The sequence below is a fragment of the Telmatherina bonti genome (genome assembly GCF_933228915.1).
Source record: "Telmatherina bonti genome assembly, chromosome: 7".
Taxonomy (NCBI): Eukaryota; Metazoa; Chordata; class Actinopteri; order Atheriniformes; family Telmatherinidae; genus Telmatherina; species Telmatherina bonti.
Window position 1 is genome coordinate 15987470 of NC_136625.1, and position 18307 is coordinate 16005776.

General features: G+C 40.4%; 1 protein-coding gene across 1 annotated transcript in view; it reads right to left on the bottom strand.

Annotated features, from left to right (window-relative positions):
- Window positions 1-2675: 2675 nt before the first annotated feature.
- The window catches only part of LOC306758862 (guanine nucleotide exchange factor VAV3-like), a gene marked incomplete at both ends in the record, with an annotated part of 65954 nt that continues 50322 nt past the window's right edge, over window positions 2676-18307 (bottom strand). The window contains 5 exons of the mRNA XM_079244283.1: window positions 2676-2717; window positions 4441-4589; window positions 6077-6130; window positions 9784-9913; window positions 10421-10508. Of these exons, the coding sequence (XP_079100409.1) occupies window positions 2676-2717; window positions 4441-4589; window positions 6077-6130; window positions 9784-9913; window positions 10421-10508 (463 nt within the window). The remainder of the gene's footprint in view (window positions 2718-4440; window positions 4590-6076; window positions 6131-9783; window positions 9914-10420; window positions 10509-18307) is intronic.

Consider the following 18307-nt stretch of genomic DNA (forward strand, 5'->3'; position numbering starts at 1 on the left):
AAATGAAAAGACTCTCATATAGTGAGGCATAAAAAGACAATAGATTAAGAATAGATCACTCAAACCATTCCTTAATAAGAAACAAACTGAGGTGATAATTCAAATGGGGAAAAAAATGAGAAGTATTGGATTTTGGTGATATCCCTTAATCACGGATTTAATATCACTTAATCAAATCCATCAATGCTGTGTACAGTGGAGATGGGGAGCTGCTGACCTCAACTCGGGACATTGTGGGTCGGTGGAAGGAATACTTCGAAGATCTCCTCAATCCTACCAACACGTCTTATGGTGAGGAAACAGAGCTGCAGGACTCGGGGGTGGACTCTCCTATCTCTTGGGCTGAAGTCGCTGAGGTGGTTAAAAAGCTCCTTGGTGGCAAGGCCGCGGGGGTGGATGAGATCTGCCCGGAGTTCCTTAAGGCTCTGGATGCTATGAGGCTGTCCTGGCTGACACGCCTCTGCAGTATCGCGTGGAAATTGGGGACAGTGCCTCTGGACTGGTAGACTGGGGTGGTGGTCCCCATTTTTAAGAAGGGGAACTGGAAGGTGTGTTCCAATTACAGGGGAATCACATTCCTCAGCCTCCCTGGTAAGGTCTATTCAGGCGTCCTGGAGAGGACGGTCCACCGGATAGTCAAATCTCGGATTGAGGAGGAGCAGTGTGGTTTTCGTCCTGGCCACGGAACAGTGGACCAGCTCTATACCCTCTTTGGGGTCCTGGAGGGGGCATGGGAGTTTGCCCAACCAGTCTACATGTGCTTTGTGGACCTGGAGAAGGCATTCGACCGTGTCCCCCGGGGGCTCCTGTGGGGGGTACTCCAGGAGTAAGGGGTACCGGACCCCTTTGTGCGAGCTATCTGGTCCCTGTACGACAGGTGTTGTTGGTGCTTGGTTCGCATTGCCGGCAGTAAGTTGGATTTGTTTCCGGTGAGGGTTGGACTGCCTTTAAAAAGGCTGCCCTTTATCACCGATTCTGTTCATAACCTATATAGACAGAGTTTCTAGGCGCAGCCGAGGTGTTGAAGGGATCCGGCTTGGTGGCCTCGGGATTGGGTCTCTGCTTTTTGCGGATGACGCGGTCCTGTTGGCTTCATCTGGCCGTGATCTCCAGCTCTCACTTTCGCAGCGATTCGTGGCCGAGTGTGAGGTGGCTGGGATGGGAATCAGCACCTCCAAACCTGACTCCATGGTCCTCAGCTGGAATAGGGTGGATTGTCCTCTCCGAGTCAAGAGTGAGGTCCTGCCTCAAGTGGAGGAGTTTAAATATCTCGAGGTCTTGTTCACGAGTGACAGAGGGATGGAGTGTAAGATCGACAGACTGATCGGTGTGGTGTCTGCAGTAATGCAGACTCTGCATCGGTCTGTCGTGGTGAAGGAGCTGAGTCAGAAAGCAAAGCTCTCGATTTATCGGTCGATCTACGTTCCTACCCTCACCTATGGTTATGAGCTGTGGGTCGTGACCGAAAGAGCGAGATCTCGTATACAGGCGGCAGAAATTAGTTTCCTCCGTGGGGTGGCTTGGCTCTCCCTAGAGATAGGGTGAGGAGCTCTGTTATCCGGGAGCAGCTCAGAGTAGAACCACTACTCCTCTGCATCAAGAGGAACCAGTTGACATGGCTCTAGCATCTGGTCAGGATGCCTCCTGGATGCCTCCCTGGTGAAGTGTTCCGGGCATATCCCTCCGGGAGGAGACCCCAGGGAAGACGCAGGACACTGTGGGGACATTATATCTCTCGACTGGCCTGGGAACACTTTGGGATCCCCTGCAGAGTTGGCAAATGTGGCTGGGTAGAGGGAAGTCTGGGCTTCCCTGCTTAGGCTGCTGCCCTCGCGACCCGACACCGGATAAACGGTAGAAGATGCATAGGTGGCACTTAATAGATTTAAGCAATCTGTTGACTGCCTGAATTCAAATGGTTGTTTTTCCACACTTTTTAGGAACCATGTCAATATTTCAGTGAGATTTTTATTAACAGTCAAAGGACATTACATGTAAAGATAAATCAGTCCATAATGCTGGAAGACTGAAAACTTTTCAACCTTGTTTAAGTGAAGGAACACAAGTACTATGAAAGAAATTGTATATCCATTCAGTATATTTATCAGTTTTATTATTATTATTATTATTATTGTTGTTGTTGATTAAGAAAAATACAAATGTTTAAAGTCAAGAGGGCTTCAGTGTGTCAGCAGCAGCCAAAGCAAAAGCGACTGCATTTCAAATGGGTAGGGTACTTGGGCGGTGCACTGTCAGCAGGATCTGTGTTCCAGTTGGGTGATTGAGCCTTCCTGGTGTCGAAACATGATGACAGTGAGGACCAGTCTGAAACCAGCCAATGTAGTCATCAATAATGAGAGAAGGTGAGAGGGGAGGGGAGAGGGGAGGGTTATGTAGGTGCAGCACATCCTTTTCCCAGTGGGCTGTGGGGGCAGACAGAGCTGCAGAGGGATAAGATATGGCATGACACTCCTTGAGTCTTTGATTTAACAACCTCCAGCCCTGTGTGAGAGTTCATCAGAGGTCAGGAGAAAGGTTTTTAAGGGCATCACCGCCTTCTCTCATGTCCAAGTCTGAGAGTTTAGTTAATCCTGGTAATGGTAGAGTTGACTTGTAAACACTGGAGTTGGTCAGTTTTTAAAGGATCCTGAATGGACGTTATCCACAGAGCACAGTCACTCATCTTCATCCACATAGGTAGAGGGGAACCAGCCCACCTGCGCAGCAGCAGAACAGAAAACAACTGATCAAATCCATATATTAGATTTAACTTTAGTACAATAAGGCTTAAAACATTCAAATTCTTTCTAACCTTTCTATATTTTCGCGCATATATGACATAAATCATTAGATTTTCCCACAAATTCTACAAGTAAATATACAGAACTCAATTAAAACATGAGACATGTCAGGATGTCTGTCCAAGATCTCAATCTCAGGTGTATATAGACTATGCATAGGGCTGCACAATGCACCTTCACCATAATATTAGCATGTACAGGCCTATTTATGCATAAAAATAAGCCGAACTACAAGTAATTTGGAAAAAAAGCTGTCAAAGAAGAGCAAAATTAATACTTTGGGACCTCAGTCTAATAGAAATGTTATGGTAGACCGTGAAGCAAGAGGTTCACGGAAGAAAATTCCCTGAGCTGAAACTATTTTCATGAAAAGAATAAACTAAAATTCCCCAAAGACGAATGTGAAGTTGACGTAATTGCTACACACCAAGATACGGCACATAAACTACATATAAAATATAGGCAGAGCCAGTATAATTTCATCCAGTGGTCAAGTCTGTCATTTAGCTGTCACAAACCAGAAATCACACAAAAGAAAAAAATTCAACTGAGAACCTCCAACATTCAAATGCATCTACCAGACAGCAGCCACTCATCTGTCATTCAAAGCAGCCTAAACCATATAGTTATCCAGACGGGAAATTATAGGCCAAAACCAGAATGTGTGAAATGTGTTTATTTCTGCAGTAAAGAAGTCTTTTATATGTGGTTTTATAGTCTTTGAACTCAATTTGGAACAACTTTCGTAGCCATTTCTTGAAATGAAGTTTTTTTTTGTTTGTTCTTTTTTTCAGCTATGAATTCATTTTTGACATCTGGATATTTTTTCGTTGGGCACACATAATACTGCTTTTTCTACGTCATCAGTAAAATCCCAAGTTTGACACTTTCATCCCATTGGGACTTCACTAAAATTCAGTTACCACCAAGCAGCAACCTCCGGCAGTTCACAGCGAAGCCTATGCGGAAGTGCCAAAAATTGCAGTTCACCACTCATCCACTAGGGACTCCAAAACAGAGCAAATCTCAATAGAGTCCCATGTTAAAAAGGCCAAGCAGAAATAAACTTGTTCACATCCTGGTGCAAAAAAATATTTTAGGTTTAAAAGACCAGGTTTACCTTAATGATAACTCTGGAGGGAGTTCATTTTTTTATAACCCCCATTTATGAGTAATTTCATCTAAAAAGTTTGCATAATTAGGGGCGTGTCTTTTTGATTGACAAGTATCCAATATCCTGCTGCAAGTGGGCAGAGTGCAGCACAACAGTGTTTTTTTGCCGGTTAACAGTGTAATTTTGCTTTAAAGGACATATTTCCATTGGCTGGTTAGCTTCTGTTAGCTCCAGGTTAGCTTGATTAGCTCTTAGCTACAAACACATCAAAGTTTGATAGATATCAATCATTCACCACAACAATCAAAGCCACCCTGTCAGCTAATAAATACTCATCTGCTTCATACCAAACAAGCTCCCTGATGTTGCTTTTAACTATTCCAAAGAGGCTTTAATCAATCCACTCTATTATTTGAAGACCTTAAGCATTTTAGTACTATTTATCAGCTCTTAATCCTCACTAAGATCCTTAATGAAAACCACTTTAGCTGCAAATGGCAGCATTGAAATTTGTCATATACTTACCCTGCCATCAACTTCTCCCTTCCACCACCCATTGGACATTTTTGTGTAGATCTTGATAATGTCTCCCTGGAAGAGAGATAGCTCTCTTGTGTCTCTGGAGCTGAAGTCATAGCGTGCCACTGCAATGCCAACGACTCTAGGAGAAAATACTGAGAGAGAGAGAGGTCTTATCTTAATACTGGGGACCACAAACAAAGTTTTTACTAATGTTTGAACAAAACTCTGACATTTTAGAATGATATGGATAAATATGTGGGACATATGTTGGGCAACAAATGGACAGTTTAAGCCACAAAATATAATAATTCTGGTGTTTCGAGAGATGAGGTTAAACATGCAAAACAGAATTGGGATAACCATGGTGCAACTTAGGCTCAACAAAACTCAGTCTAGCCATCTTTCATTTTCAAATCTATATTACACAATATTTTACTTTTAGTTTCTACTTGTCTGCAAAAAGTTTACATGGTGTGAACTGTAAGTCTCACTGAAGCCACCCACAGTAAAGTCAATAAAGCCATAGATAATAAGGCAGCAAAGAACCTTGACTCATGGACCGGAGTCATGCTAATTGTGGACACAAATAAAAAGAGAAATAAGAAAGAAAAAGAATTTAAGTTTGCTCCGAAAAGAGAGGAAACATTCAACAACCAGGGCTTGTTGAGGCCTGGTGGAAACTAAAGATGAGCGGTCAAAAGGGTTATCTTAGCTGTGTTTTTAACTTATTAAAAACTCATTTTGAAGTCAGCTCAGCCAGTGCATCCTCACTTATCAGGTAATACAAGATTATTCTTACACATGCAGGTCAGGGCTCCTATCACATGTGAACACAGGTGTGCAAAGGTTTGTTCAGCTTATCTGTGGAAATACAGATGACACAACTGTGCAGATATGCTGGATGAAAGGAATGTATTCACTCCCTCATGCACAGAGGCACATCATGCAAAGAAAGGTGCGCATCCTCCCCAATTCATGTATGCACATTCAGTATATGCTCACGCACCAAAGTACTCTCATCACAACACTAATAAAATAATCGCATTAAACTATTATCCTGCTTTCACTTTATGCCAGCAGAATAAAAATAGACAAAAAAAAAACCTCTCCCCATCTTGTCTTCAGGGCATTGACTCATTATTTTAAGATGCTTGCCAATATTGCTGGCTTTCCGGTCTCGACTTTTAATGGAACCTAAGGTTAAATTACGTATACTCATTATGCAACATATTTGTCACGGATCATTAAATGAAACCAACAAAAGCTTCACTTTTTAATTAGCTGAATTGATAGCATTATTGTTGGATTTAATAAAATGAACATATCAGTGATGGTAGATTTGCACCTTGTTAAATATTTCTGCATAATAAGTTTTCTAAATGTGGGTGTATCATGTCTGGCAGTTATTCCGAATAACTCGTTTTTAATCGCAAGGTGTCAATGTGACTGGATTTCTTCACATTACAATGTACTTATCATGTGTAATAGCAGCATCAATGATCTAAATTTTTTTTTTTAGAGAAAAGTAAAAGACAAACAACAAACAAACAAACAAACAAGACAGTGTGTATTCTGAAACCTGGAAATGTGGGCATACAGCAGGGGAAAGACAAAGAGAGAAGAAAAGCAGCACTTGTACCTGACCAGAAAGGCGAGGATGAGGGAGGAACAAAGCTGCAGCCGCCAGGAGGAACTACAGAGTGATGGGGATGGGAGGGGCGAGGGGGGGTTCAGGCCGTAGTGGGAGCAAAAAGAGAACATAAGCAAAGTAAACACAAGTTTGACAGAAAGAGAGTGAGTGAAGAGGTAAAGGAGAGAGAGAGACAGAGAAAATGGAAAAGTTGTCAAAGTCAAAAAATATGGAAGAAGAAAAGAGCTGGTGCGAGCAGTGGAACCATCAGACATGATCACTTCACCTGGTATATGCACACATTAAAAAAAATAAAAAAATAAAAAAACATTTTTTAGGGAGCTTTTCTCCTTCATTTTTGCCTGTTACTTCTCTTCTTCCCCACCATCTCTATGCATCTCTCCACACTGCCAGCCATGTTTTTGGCTTAATCACAGAAATCTGTGAATTTCTTTTTTTGCTTCCGTCACTTTCCCACCAGGTCATACTGCATTAGCAGCCTTTCCAGCTTCAGACCAGGTGAGCCAAAGCAACAGCATGTGGGTAAGTGTATGTCTGAGCACAGCACGGTGCACTGACAAGGAGACATCAAGGATTCCAGACCGCCAACAACACCGACTGCTCCCATGTGAAATCTATTGTGAGCTGCACGCTGAGAAAACACCCCCTTCTGTTAACACAACAATATGATTCCATGCCTTCTTCTTCCCCCCTACAGACTGAAGCCACTGCATGCCAATTGGCTCAATAAACTCCACACATTCAGCCGTACAAATGTCTTCAGGAAGAGCGAGCGCTTTATGCACACAGACTGTTTTATTTCATAAACATATTAGAGAACAAACTGACCACGCTGACGGGGGTTTGTCTCATTTTTGACATCCCATCTATGTCATATGAGTATCTGCACCTACTCATTGAGCCCATTTAACACACTCACTTTAAACAACCACAGAAGTATTGCATAGGCAGAAGCACTTGAGTTAAATAAGTTGGTTTCGTGTTCCACCTACTGATTTCAGGTCTCATTTATGAAGATTTCCAGTTGCATCCATCATCATTTCCATAAGTAAACAAAAGTGTGAAACCAAGCAACATCAATAACACCAATCTTTAACAGCGGAATGATTTTACTGACACACATTAAAAGATCATTGCATTGCAAATCATTTTTCTGGCTTAAACATTCACACATTCACACATATTCATGAAAAAAGTCCCAAGTCAGACTTAATTAAGGATGCTCTCTGGGGTTTCACCAAACACATTACTTCAGAGTTTTGATGGCTGTTCCGTTGTTGTGCATCTTGCGAATGTTTGCTCAGCTTTGCATTCTGTTTTCCTTGTTATGAGGTGTGTGTTTTGAGATTCAATCCTTTATATTTTACTTTTGCATGACATCTGTCTTTCTACAGAGGCTGTTTACCAGACAGAATATGGTGCCCACACTAAGTCTGTCTATGGGGGTGGACGACTTCAGGCAATAATAATCCATCTCTGAATGTACTGAGGCAACGGTGGGTCTGTCAAGGCTTCATGAGAAAGGCAGCACACTGAATTGGCAGCAATACACAAAAGCACCTCTTAGAGAGCTGCTTTGAAGCCTGATGTGCTGGGAGACCGACGTTGCCAAAACAGGCAGAGGGACGAGGATGCAGCAGAATTTTACATCCAACAGACACAAAGGGCTAACTTTGACTTTGTTCCAGTGCTCATCTGCTTGCCTCGGCTGCTGCTTGTTTACATGTACGCCTCTCTTTAAGTTAAGACAGTTTACCTCCAGCTGCTTTCTGCTCTTTTAGATCAGATCATATTTGCAAACTTTTCCACTTTAGTGGAAGAAGTCATGGTCCCTGAGTTGGACCGGGGGTATTCCCTCAGGTGTGTGTCAGCAGGAAGCTGTCACAGTTTTTTTTGTTTTGTTTTTTTTCCACAACCAGCCCAAGTGAAATGTCATGTCCTGTCAGGAAAATTGTGAAGCCATCTCAGAACTGAGCAGACTGTGGAGTGTGACGTTATGGAGTAGCAGGCTCCTGGTGCTTGCCTGAGGCGCTGAGCCCTAACTGGGACCTCCCTGCCAAAACTGGTGAGCTGCTGAGGCTCCTTTTTTTTTTATTTCGTGAGCCACTGTATTTCTGACTTTGTATGTATTGTCTTCTGTTTTCTGTCTCTCATATGCTCATTGTTTTCTTAAAGCCATCTGCATGCATCAGCATGCATAAGAAAAGACATGACACAAAATACATTACAATTACAATACAACTACCTCAGCAAGATGACTTCTGAAGGCGTTAAGTATCATTTTCTATTGGAGCTCAGCTGGGAGTAATGTCACTGTGTGATATTCTTTCTTTGCATGTTTGTAAGTCGTTGCTTATTTATGGGTTATTTAGCAAAGCGTTGCATGTTTCTCTACTGTGCTGGAGTTCTCTCATCTCTGCTTCTTCCCCATCTTGTCCCTTTCCCTCTACTTGCATTTTTTCCCCCTCTCGAGCTCTATATTCCTAATTTGCCTCTTCTTCTAATCTCCTTCCTCAAAACCCCTTTCTTGTTATCTTCCACATGCTTACACAATGAATGACCAACTGGCTCTGTCTCTGAAAGCAAGGAGCAATACAGGGAGGGAAATTGTTGAATTTAAGCATGGCATTGCAAATATTCGTGCCAGTCAATGCCGACAGGTTGTGTTCAAAGATGATGCTTTATGCTGATCATGGCCAAGCTTTACCACGCAATAGTTCAGCAACACAAGCATGCTTCATTGTGTTTGTGAGAGAGGCTCTGACATGACAGTTTAACATTTTCCATAAGAAAAACTGCACAGTTGTTTATAACATATTTACACAAAAATAATGTATCGTATCTATTGAATGCAAATTAGCAAAAAAAACATTCTCTTGTGAATTGGCTGCATATTTTTATGGAGTTCAGTTATCATCGTATCATATTCATCATATTTTTCATTTCATACATTTGATACACAGCATTACAAAACCTCAGCAAGAGATGCTGGATTTGAGGTCTGTTGCTGTTCATTTGTACCTTATCCGATCTACATGTTAATTTGCAATAACATCATGTACTTATTTTATCCAACAAAATCTTTAGTTTCACTTATATCTCTGTTTTTGCCTATTTTAACAGAAGTTCATTAAATTGCCCAATAACTACCCAAGCCTCAATATGGGGTACCAAAACATAGTCCATGCATTCTGTATGGATCAGGTTTACATTTATCAAATTTGTGTCATATGATTGTTTTGCACAATGAGAGCCTTTATATCATGTTTATCAAAAAATTAAGCAAATACCCAGCATGACTTTGCAAAGTGGGAGTGCACAGAATAAGGGTTTGCGTTTAATGACGAAATGCTGCAAAGCAGGTGATATACTCACTCCAGAAGTCTGTTTCTAACTTTAAGTTTGACCAATATTTCCCATGTGTTTACATGGAAAATATAAAACACAGACTGTGCCTGTCTTACAGGAAGGCTTTTTATGTCTTCCTAAAGTAAAATATAAAACGTATTTCTTTTTCCCGATCTGTTTTTGGGAGCAAATGCTGTAAAAGCTGGTCCTCAAAACAGGTCAAAATAAAGGCTTTGAATGTCTTTCAGCCCCAACCAGCTCTAGATCTGCTCTGAACTTGTACCATTTCCACCTGTCAAATAGATACTGTCACGGAAGGAACCTGAATGTTTGTGAAGCAGACTCACCACTGCCAGCCTTGGTAATAGCCCTGGGCATGTTTCCATTGGGCAGTTCCCTGTAGGGAACCTGCAGGGTGGTGTCAAGACTGCTGAAACCTTCCTTTAGAGAATGATGTTTGTAGTACTCAACCAAGTCCTGTGTAAAACGGGCACAAGGGAAAGAAAAAAAAACAAACAAACATAACTTTAACACCTGTAAGCTGGGGTAAAAGGTGAGTAGTGTGTATGAATGTATAGACGTAAATACAAGATACAAGATGCTGCTTGTTTGAGCTTGACATTATATAAGCCAGAACCATGAAAGTGTCCTGAAGCAGGGCAATAAATCACAATATATTTTTTCTATCTGCTTATGTCAAGCACTGGAGATGGGCCAGTAATCGTACTGCTTTACGATGCAACAGGCAGCCGCTAACTGCAGGCTACAGTGGCTTTCTGAGTGTGCATTAAAATAATGAGATAAACCACTTACAGATGTAGTGTTGATACACACACACACAAAAAAAGCTTTTCAATTGTACAAAATTTGTATTTTTCTCAACAGAGTGCTGCAAAAGTAATGTCTAAATAATCATGCTCATTAAAGCTGCAGCCGTGTGTGTGGAGCAGAAAAAAAAAATCCATACAAAGTCAAATCCTTTACCAGCACAGTCTTGAACAGCCGACTCTCAGCGATGTAAAAGCCTCCATCCTTGGTCAGAATCTTAATGTGCTTGACTTTATCGTTGTACCTGTAGAGGATGAATAAGACATGCGCTGCTAATCAACTCTACATGCCTCTGCATCTGGTCTCTATGGTGAACTGTCATGGAGGTCTGTCTGAGCGGACGAGTTGGTTGTCATGAAGAGCCAAGTTACTTTGTTTGATGAGAGCGCCTCTGGTTTTGTCTGCTCTGGTGATTAGTTACAATTCAGCGATGTTGTGTATGAGCAATTTCAAAATCAACTCAGCTTAGCTGTCTTTATAAGTACTTTGCCAAAAACAAATCACGACAGATCAATTAAGACCTGTCTAAAAAGAAATTGCATAACAGTAGTATAAGTTAAGCAACAAATAATGGGAAAAAAAGATATGAAAAAACATTTTTTTTAAAAACTAAAAGCAGCACAGCTAGGACACAGATTGTTACATGAATGATTAGCCTTATTAAACAAGCACAGTTTTAGATTTTTCTTTAAAACCTTCTGGAAACAGAAATTTATCAGAGCAAGAAGATATTTCAAATAAGAGGTACCCTGGTCATTAAGGGAATTGTATGTTGCAAAAAATGTTTTTCCTGTTCTAAATTTAATGGGAAGCTGATGTAGGAAAGCTAAAACAGGAGAAATTGAGAAAACCCTCTTGGTAGTACCTGTCAGTGCTGTGGCAGCAGTCCTCTGCATGAACTGGAGGATTGTCTGTGAGTTGTTTGGGCATCCAGCTAAAATTGCCTTACAGCAGTCCAGCCTAGATGTGATGAATGTATGAACTGATTTTTTTCAGCATTGCTTTGGGACAACATGCTTCTGATTTTGATAACATTCTGTAGCTGAAAGAAGGCTTCTCTAGAGATCTGTTTAATATGTGTGTTTAAAGGCAAAAATGACTCCCAACGTCTCTCACAACAGCACTGTGAGCTAAGGTAATGCTACACAAAGTGACAATATGATTGAAATGACTCTCAGAGGTTCTTAAGACCAAAAACAATTAAAGTCGAAAAATGGCAAGACATACAGGCCTTGATGTCTTCAACACAAGTCTACAGCTCCAATTACTGATTTCCTCAGGGAGCTTCCTCGTGGACATATAGAACTGGGTGTCAATAGCATAGCAGTGAAAGTGTATGTCATATGATCTGATGATATTGCATAATTCATACAGAATTAATGGAGGCGTATAAAAAGAGAATAACCAAGAAGCAAGTCCAGCTCCCTGTGGAACACCATATGCATATGTGTCTAAAATGGTCGGACTTTAGCACAAGTATTGTGTCGAGTAGTTTTCTGCAAGTTACTTATTTTTCGAATGGTTAAAATGCATAATATATTAATAACTAAATATTTATTCTGCATCATTATCTTTGATTACCTTAAAAAATTGACCCTGGACACATACTTCAGTTTTAATAAATAGAATATTGCTCAATTTTTTTCATTTTATTTTATGCAATACTTTCTTGGTATTGAGTTGAGTTGTCACATAATGAATAATAAGTCTTGACACGTCTGACATTTGAACTTGTCATAGGAGGAAACTAATTAATAAAAATGAACACTTTGTAAGCCCACAGTGGAATTGGCTACACGGCAAACTAGCTAATATCATCATTAGACAATGTGGTGTTAAAGCTGTCAAGTCACAGTGCGAGTGTCATGAGATCATGTTTATCATCCTCATAACTCACATTAAATAAAACTTGGAAGGAAAAAAAACACAATATGCAAACGCATATTTCTGAATTCAACTGAAGCCTGAATTAAATTTGATCCTATTTTACCTCCTTTTGCTGTAAAACATTGTGGAACGAGAATATGATCCATAATAAACACAAACCTAATTCATTAGGGTTAGTTGCTATTATCCTAATACAAGCAAGAAAAGCCATACTGTAAATTTTCTATAAACACCATATGTGGCTTGGTGTCCTACATAAAGAGGTCAACACCTTTGTGGGTAAACTGAGCTCTCCAGTTCATTGTATTTGTGAATATTTTGACCACAATGAAGACTGCTAATCAAATAACAGAAAGAAATGAAACACCAGTGCATCTTTACTTTCAGAAAATGCTGTTCCATAGACATACGACTGCTTAAAACTAATCTTCTTACATAGCTATGACCACTTTCTCTCTCCATTTTCTGTCTGCAATTTCTAGAAAGTTTATCTTCTGTATTCTCTGTATCTCAAAGATGTTGCAATCAAAGTTTGACAGAAAATAAATCTGTTAAGTATCAAGTCAGGGTATGTATAAATTATTTTTTAACAAAAGTTATTCTAAGACTGTAGAAAGATTAACACTAAGATTTGAATTCTTTTGCAGACATGGCTTTTGATGATCTTCTGTGCAAACAGGCACCGAACGAGATGATACAACTGAGACCAGACAACACGAACTGTATCTGTAGAAACCGTTTCCATAATGTTGTCAGACACTTAAAGTAACAATCTGTGCCAGTCGGCTGCAAACAGAAAGACTTTTACTCTGCTGTCTTTAATCACTCTGTTTCCACAACCGAACACTGCAGCTGTTCCATAGTGGCTGGTCAGTGCTCTCATTAAAGCCAGAAAACAAAGATTATGCACTTAGCAATGTTTTACACAAATATACAGGTGACAGATTTTTCACATTCTTTTTTTATTTAGCTTGACCCAACTGCAGCAAAACTAGGCTACAGAGGAGAACTATTGTAATAATCCCATATGTTGATCTATGTGTCATTGCACTTGAATGTGCACAAATTATATCAGAGTTTGTCATGTAAATCAAGCTTTGTTACTTTGAAAGCAATCTCTGTATGAATTTGAGTTTGTGAATCTGTAGAAAAGTATATTTGCAAGTCTAGACAGGATTTGTATTTGTTTAAAACATATGAGAAGTAAAAAAAAAACAAAAAGAGACACTATCAATAGAAGTCATTTTTAACATCTGGCGACAAATACATAAACAGAAATATTTTTTAGGTAAGGCTGCACGGTGGCATGGTGGTTAGCACTGTGGCCTCACAACAAGCAGGTTGATCCTCGGTTGGGGTTTGGATGGTGGCCTTTCTGTGTGGAGTTCACATGTTCTCCCTGTGTATGCGTGGGTTCTCGACGGGTACTCCGGCTTCCTCCCACCATCCAAAGATATGTATGTTAGGTTAACTGGTTACTCTAAATTGCCCAGAGGCATGAGTGGTTGTTTGTCTCTGTATGGACTGGCGAGCTGTCCAGGGTGTACCCTGCCTTTTGCCTGACGACTGCTGGGATACGCTCTTCCTTGGACTAAGTACTTGGGATGATGGATGGAATTTGTAGGCATTTTTTCACGGTCTTTAAAGATTATCATCAGAACCTGAGTTTTAAGAGTTACTGAAGCAGATTTCCATGGACACATCCAGTATGTTAGGTGGTAGCTGCTTCAAACATGCTAAAAGGCTCACAAGTGTTTTACTGAACTGGCCCAGCCAGCATGTCCATAAGGGAGAAATGTGGGCTACAGATAAGCCTCCCACATGGGTTCATCTGCAGTTTTCATGGTAGCCTCACCTGTGTTCACTGATATAGGTTTAGAGTTGGTTCTGACTACATTTTTAAGCTGGGGCCCATTGTGGTGATTTGTACAGGAGCCATATAGGTCCCATATCTCAGCCAGCATGTCCATGTGAGGCCCATAAGGATTAAATTTAGGCTTTATGTGCACTGAGTGGAATGGGCTTGAACTGGGCAAATTTTGCGGGTGCCATGTGGTTTCAGTTACATGGGCTCCATATCCCAACTCATGTGAGCTGGCTGTATGAGCCCCATAAGGGATGAAGCTGAGTTAAGCTGGCATGAGCATGAACTGGGCAAATTTACATGTCATGTGTGCTGGCTAAATGTTGAGCCTCAGCTGAAAACCAGTCAGAACCTTCTTGAAAAACCCATATGGGCAAACAAAGGTGAAGCTGCTTTGGAAACTACAGCCAAACCCATGTGGGACCATTAACTGAAGCCCAGACGTAACCATTAAGGGCCCCACATGGACATGCTGGCTGGGGAGGGGTCGCAGAGGAGCAGCTTTTTTTTTTTTTTTAAAGACTCATTTTGTTCAAAAGCAAAGAAATATGGGAGAGTTAAAGATTGCCAGCCTCATTTTTCACCTGAAAGTTTTCTAAACGTTTTCTACAAACACGTTCACTGATACATGCTGTGACAGACAGAAAGTCTCTCCTTCGCCTGCTGGCATGCTGGAACAGCAGCAATGTCGCTCAGCGGTTGAAGCCTCGTGGGACAAACCAATCATAAAAAATATCAGCCTCACAATTTTACAATGTTGATGACATAGTCCACAGGTGCACGGTGAAGTTGAAGTATTTAATATCTTCAGTATGTGTTTCTTTCATTTTCACATCTAACTCTTTAGCTCTGATTAAATGTTTTATTTGGTTGTTTGTGCAAGACTAGTTTCTGAGCTGACTTTGTTTTCACTAACCTGGCATCTAAAAGCAAATACCACCATATATTTATTTCTTCTTTCTTTTTTTTTTTAGACCCAATGTTATTTACTCATTGACTGCTTTAATTATTAATATTTGACAGAGAGGTCAATAACACATTTTTCTACGTTGCAACAAACTATGCACACAGATTTATTTCTGCTACACTCAGACTTCAAGGCAACAATCTGCCCTCCCATTGGACCATCTGCTTTGTGGCTAACCTTGAAAATACAAACACACTGCTCATGGCATGCACATATACTATAGCAACAATGTCCATGCAGGATAAGTATAGTATTAGTAGGTAAAGAAGGTTTGCTGCAAATCCAAGTATGTATCTCCAATTTGGTAATGCAAGTTACTCTAGAGATGCATCATATACATCCATGTGCAGGACATAACAGATGAAAAAGAATACAGTCTTGTTGCAAATTCACAAACACATTATGAATACATCGGGAGTAATACATTACTGATGTGTGCCGAATTAAAAGCAGGATAGCACATGGAGACAGATGAGGCCTGTTTCATGAAGGTACAGTCCAACTTTCCTCACACGGGTTCCAACAGATGTATTTACACGCAAACATCATTCAACATAGATCCACACAAACTGACCGCTTGTAGTGTTTGACATCATACAGTTCCAGTTGATTAGTAAGAGCTTTCTGTATAAAGCTCCATTATCTCAAACAGCCATGCTGATAATGATCTTAAGCACTAAGACAGGCAATTAGGATTGGAGTGTTCAGAAACTGGCCCTGTAGATCAAAGCTATGAATGAGTAACGGTATGAGTCTACCAGGCTAAATAGGCTGAAATGGTATGTCACTCGCTAAACAGTCTTAACATCCAAACGCTATTTCAGAGGGCTCCATCCATCGTTATAATCTCTTGCAGCTGTCAGTTCAGGTCACGGAGACTCAGAAACCCTTTTTATTTATTTATTTATTTATTTTTTTAGTAAAGAGTGAAGGAGCTTTGATGTAGCCTGAAAGATATTCACTACTTAAACAGACTGAGTCGTATTTGACAAGAGGGACACATAGGCACTAATCTTGGAGATAAAGCTACCGTTTGGGGCTTTGAGGGATATATGTGATAACTACAATTCAAGTGTGCTGCGAGTCTTCTTTTGAAATGCGTTTTCTAAAAGTGGCCGCCGAAGTGCATTATATAATGTGATGCAAAGCTGTCAAGCACTCCGTGAACATGTGTGATCCAGACAAAAATACAGAAAATAGACCATCAAGTTTCATCGCTCTTCACTAGAGGTGTAAGGTCTGAGCCAAACATCATGTCTGAAACAAAAATGCGGCGCAACAATGTTTATATAGAGATGGCTTTCGAATGGCAAATAAGTGGGCATTGTGCAAATCAGACAGGAACAAATACAGCATTTTCATGCACCTCCAGCGCCTTGTCATGCAGAAAGGATGGGGATCGTTGTGTTTAAAGCTCAAAGCACTGACAAGTCATTCATAAATTAATCAGCAGTGTGTCTTTCCAGGATCCACCATCTCTTCCACTCTGGATTATCTTTTCTTCTTTTATTTTATTTAAACATAACACCGATCAAAGGCAGAGTTCAGCATAATTGTCACTTGAATAATTGTTGGTGATAAAAATGTAACCGTAACTATCACATTTTTAACCTTAAATAAGCTAAAGCATATGCCTACATTTCCATTCCCCTCATAAGAAATAGTATCAGCAGGAGATTCTTTAAATTCTATAAATTAAATATATGCGTGTTTTTTCAATTATCCGCTCATTTGAACTAACATCTAGGGACCTGGAAGGTCAGACCATCAACTCGAACTCAATTTCTGCAGGATGACAGGCTGCATTACCCTGCTGAAAGAGGTCACTGACATCAGGGAATAATGTTGCCATTAAAGGGGTGTACATGTCGTGTAACAATGTTTAGGTGGAGGGTATCTGTCAAAGTAACATCAGAAATGGCAGGTGGGAAAGTTTCCCGAGAGAGCACCACACTGTCTGCCAGCTTGTCGTCTTCCCACAGCGAGGCCCTGCTGCCATCTCTTTCCCAGCCGTCCACATAATGTAAAAGAAAATGTGATCAATCAGACCAGTCCACTGTGCTTCCCAATGCTCACATGTCCATGATAGGTGGTTTTTAGTGGTGGACAAGGCACAGCATGGGTATGAGGACCAGTATGCAGCTGTTCAGCCCTTTAAACAGCGTGATCTGACACCTCTCTGTCAAACACCAGATTAAGGTCTTAAACTATTTATTTGCTCTTTGTTGGGATCTGTAGGATCTGACTGTCTTCGCTGCAAATCACATGGAGCTGGTTCACTAGTTGTCCTTCCTTGGATCACATCTGACAGCGTACAAGCCATAAGACCTGCTGTTTGGGAATACTCTGTTGCCTAAGTGTGGCAATTCAGCCCTCAGTCTTTCAGATTCTTTCCTGCTCTCTCTACTCTGAGGATTGACTTTCACCATTGACTCTTTCTGTATCTCTCCACTGACAACTGTGCTTGGAAAAAGACTATTTCCACTTAAAATATTGGTGCTTTTACTGGTGTCTGCTGGGTGCACCAAATATTACAGACATTTACACCCTTTACTGAGTACATTCAAGGGAGAACACTGAAGTGCATTAATGAAAGGTTTACGTATTTGTAATATAAAGGCAAGAATTTGTTATCTATTATAGCACATTGTTTTTTTTATCTGTCATTTTATAAGTGGAAAGAATTTTATTCTTGAAAAGTGCTATATAAATAAAATTTTCTTTGCTGACTGTAATGATCTTGGCCTTCCAGGATTAAAAGACATTCGAACTGGATTAAACAATAGTTGTCATCTCTCTTTCTCTGCAGTAAGACTGGTCCACACAGGACGAGAAGGGTGACCATTCGACCCAAAGGAGGACGACACTCAGAGATTTACACTTTTCTCTCTACAGAATGCAGCTGCATCAACAAAGGAGCGGAACGCAATTTATAGTTGCAGGTCGGGGGGATGCCGAGAGTCGCATCTGACCAAACCCTGGTTCTTGTCAAAAATGGCACCTTTCATCAAAGTACCAGACTTCATGGCGCCAGAACAACCCCTCCCCTGACTGAGAAGGAGACTGGAAAGAAATTCAAAATTTATCCCCCAATTAAAGGAAACTTTAGATGTTTAACCTCATTGATCTTATTTTACAAGTTTGTCTAACCGATTTAACTTCGTCTAAATGACTTTGGTTAATTGTTTTGATTGAATTTCTTCTTTTTCATTATTTTATCTTGATATGTGATTTAATTCTTTGAACTGATCACACACATATATTAATCATAAACACTGCATTAAATAATCTTGATTATGTTTTCCAAGCTCCAGACTTCTCTTAA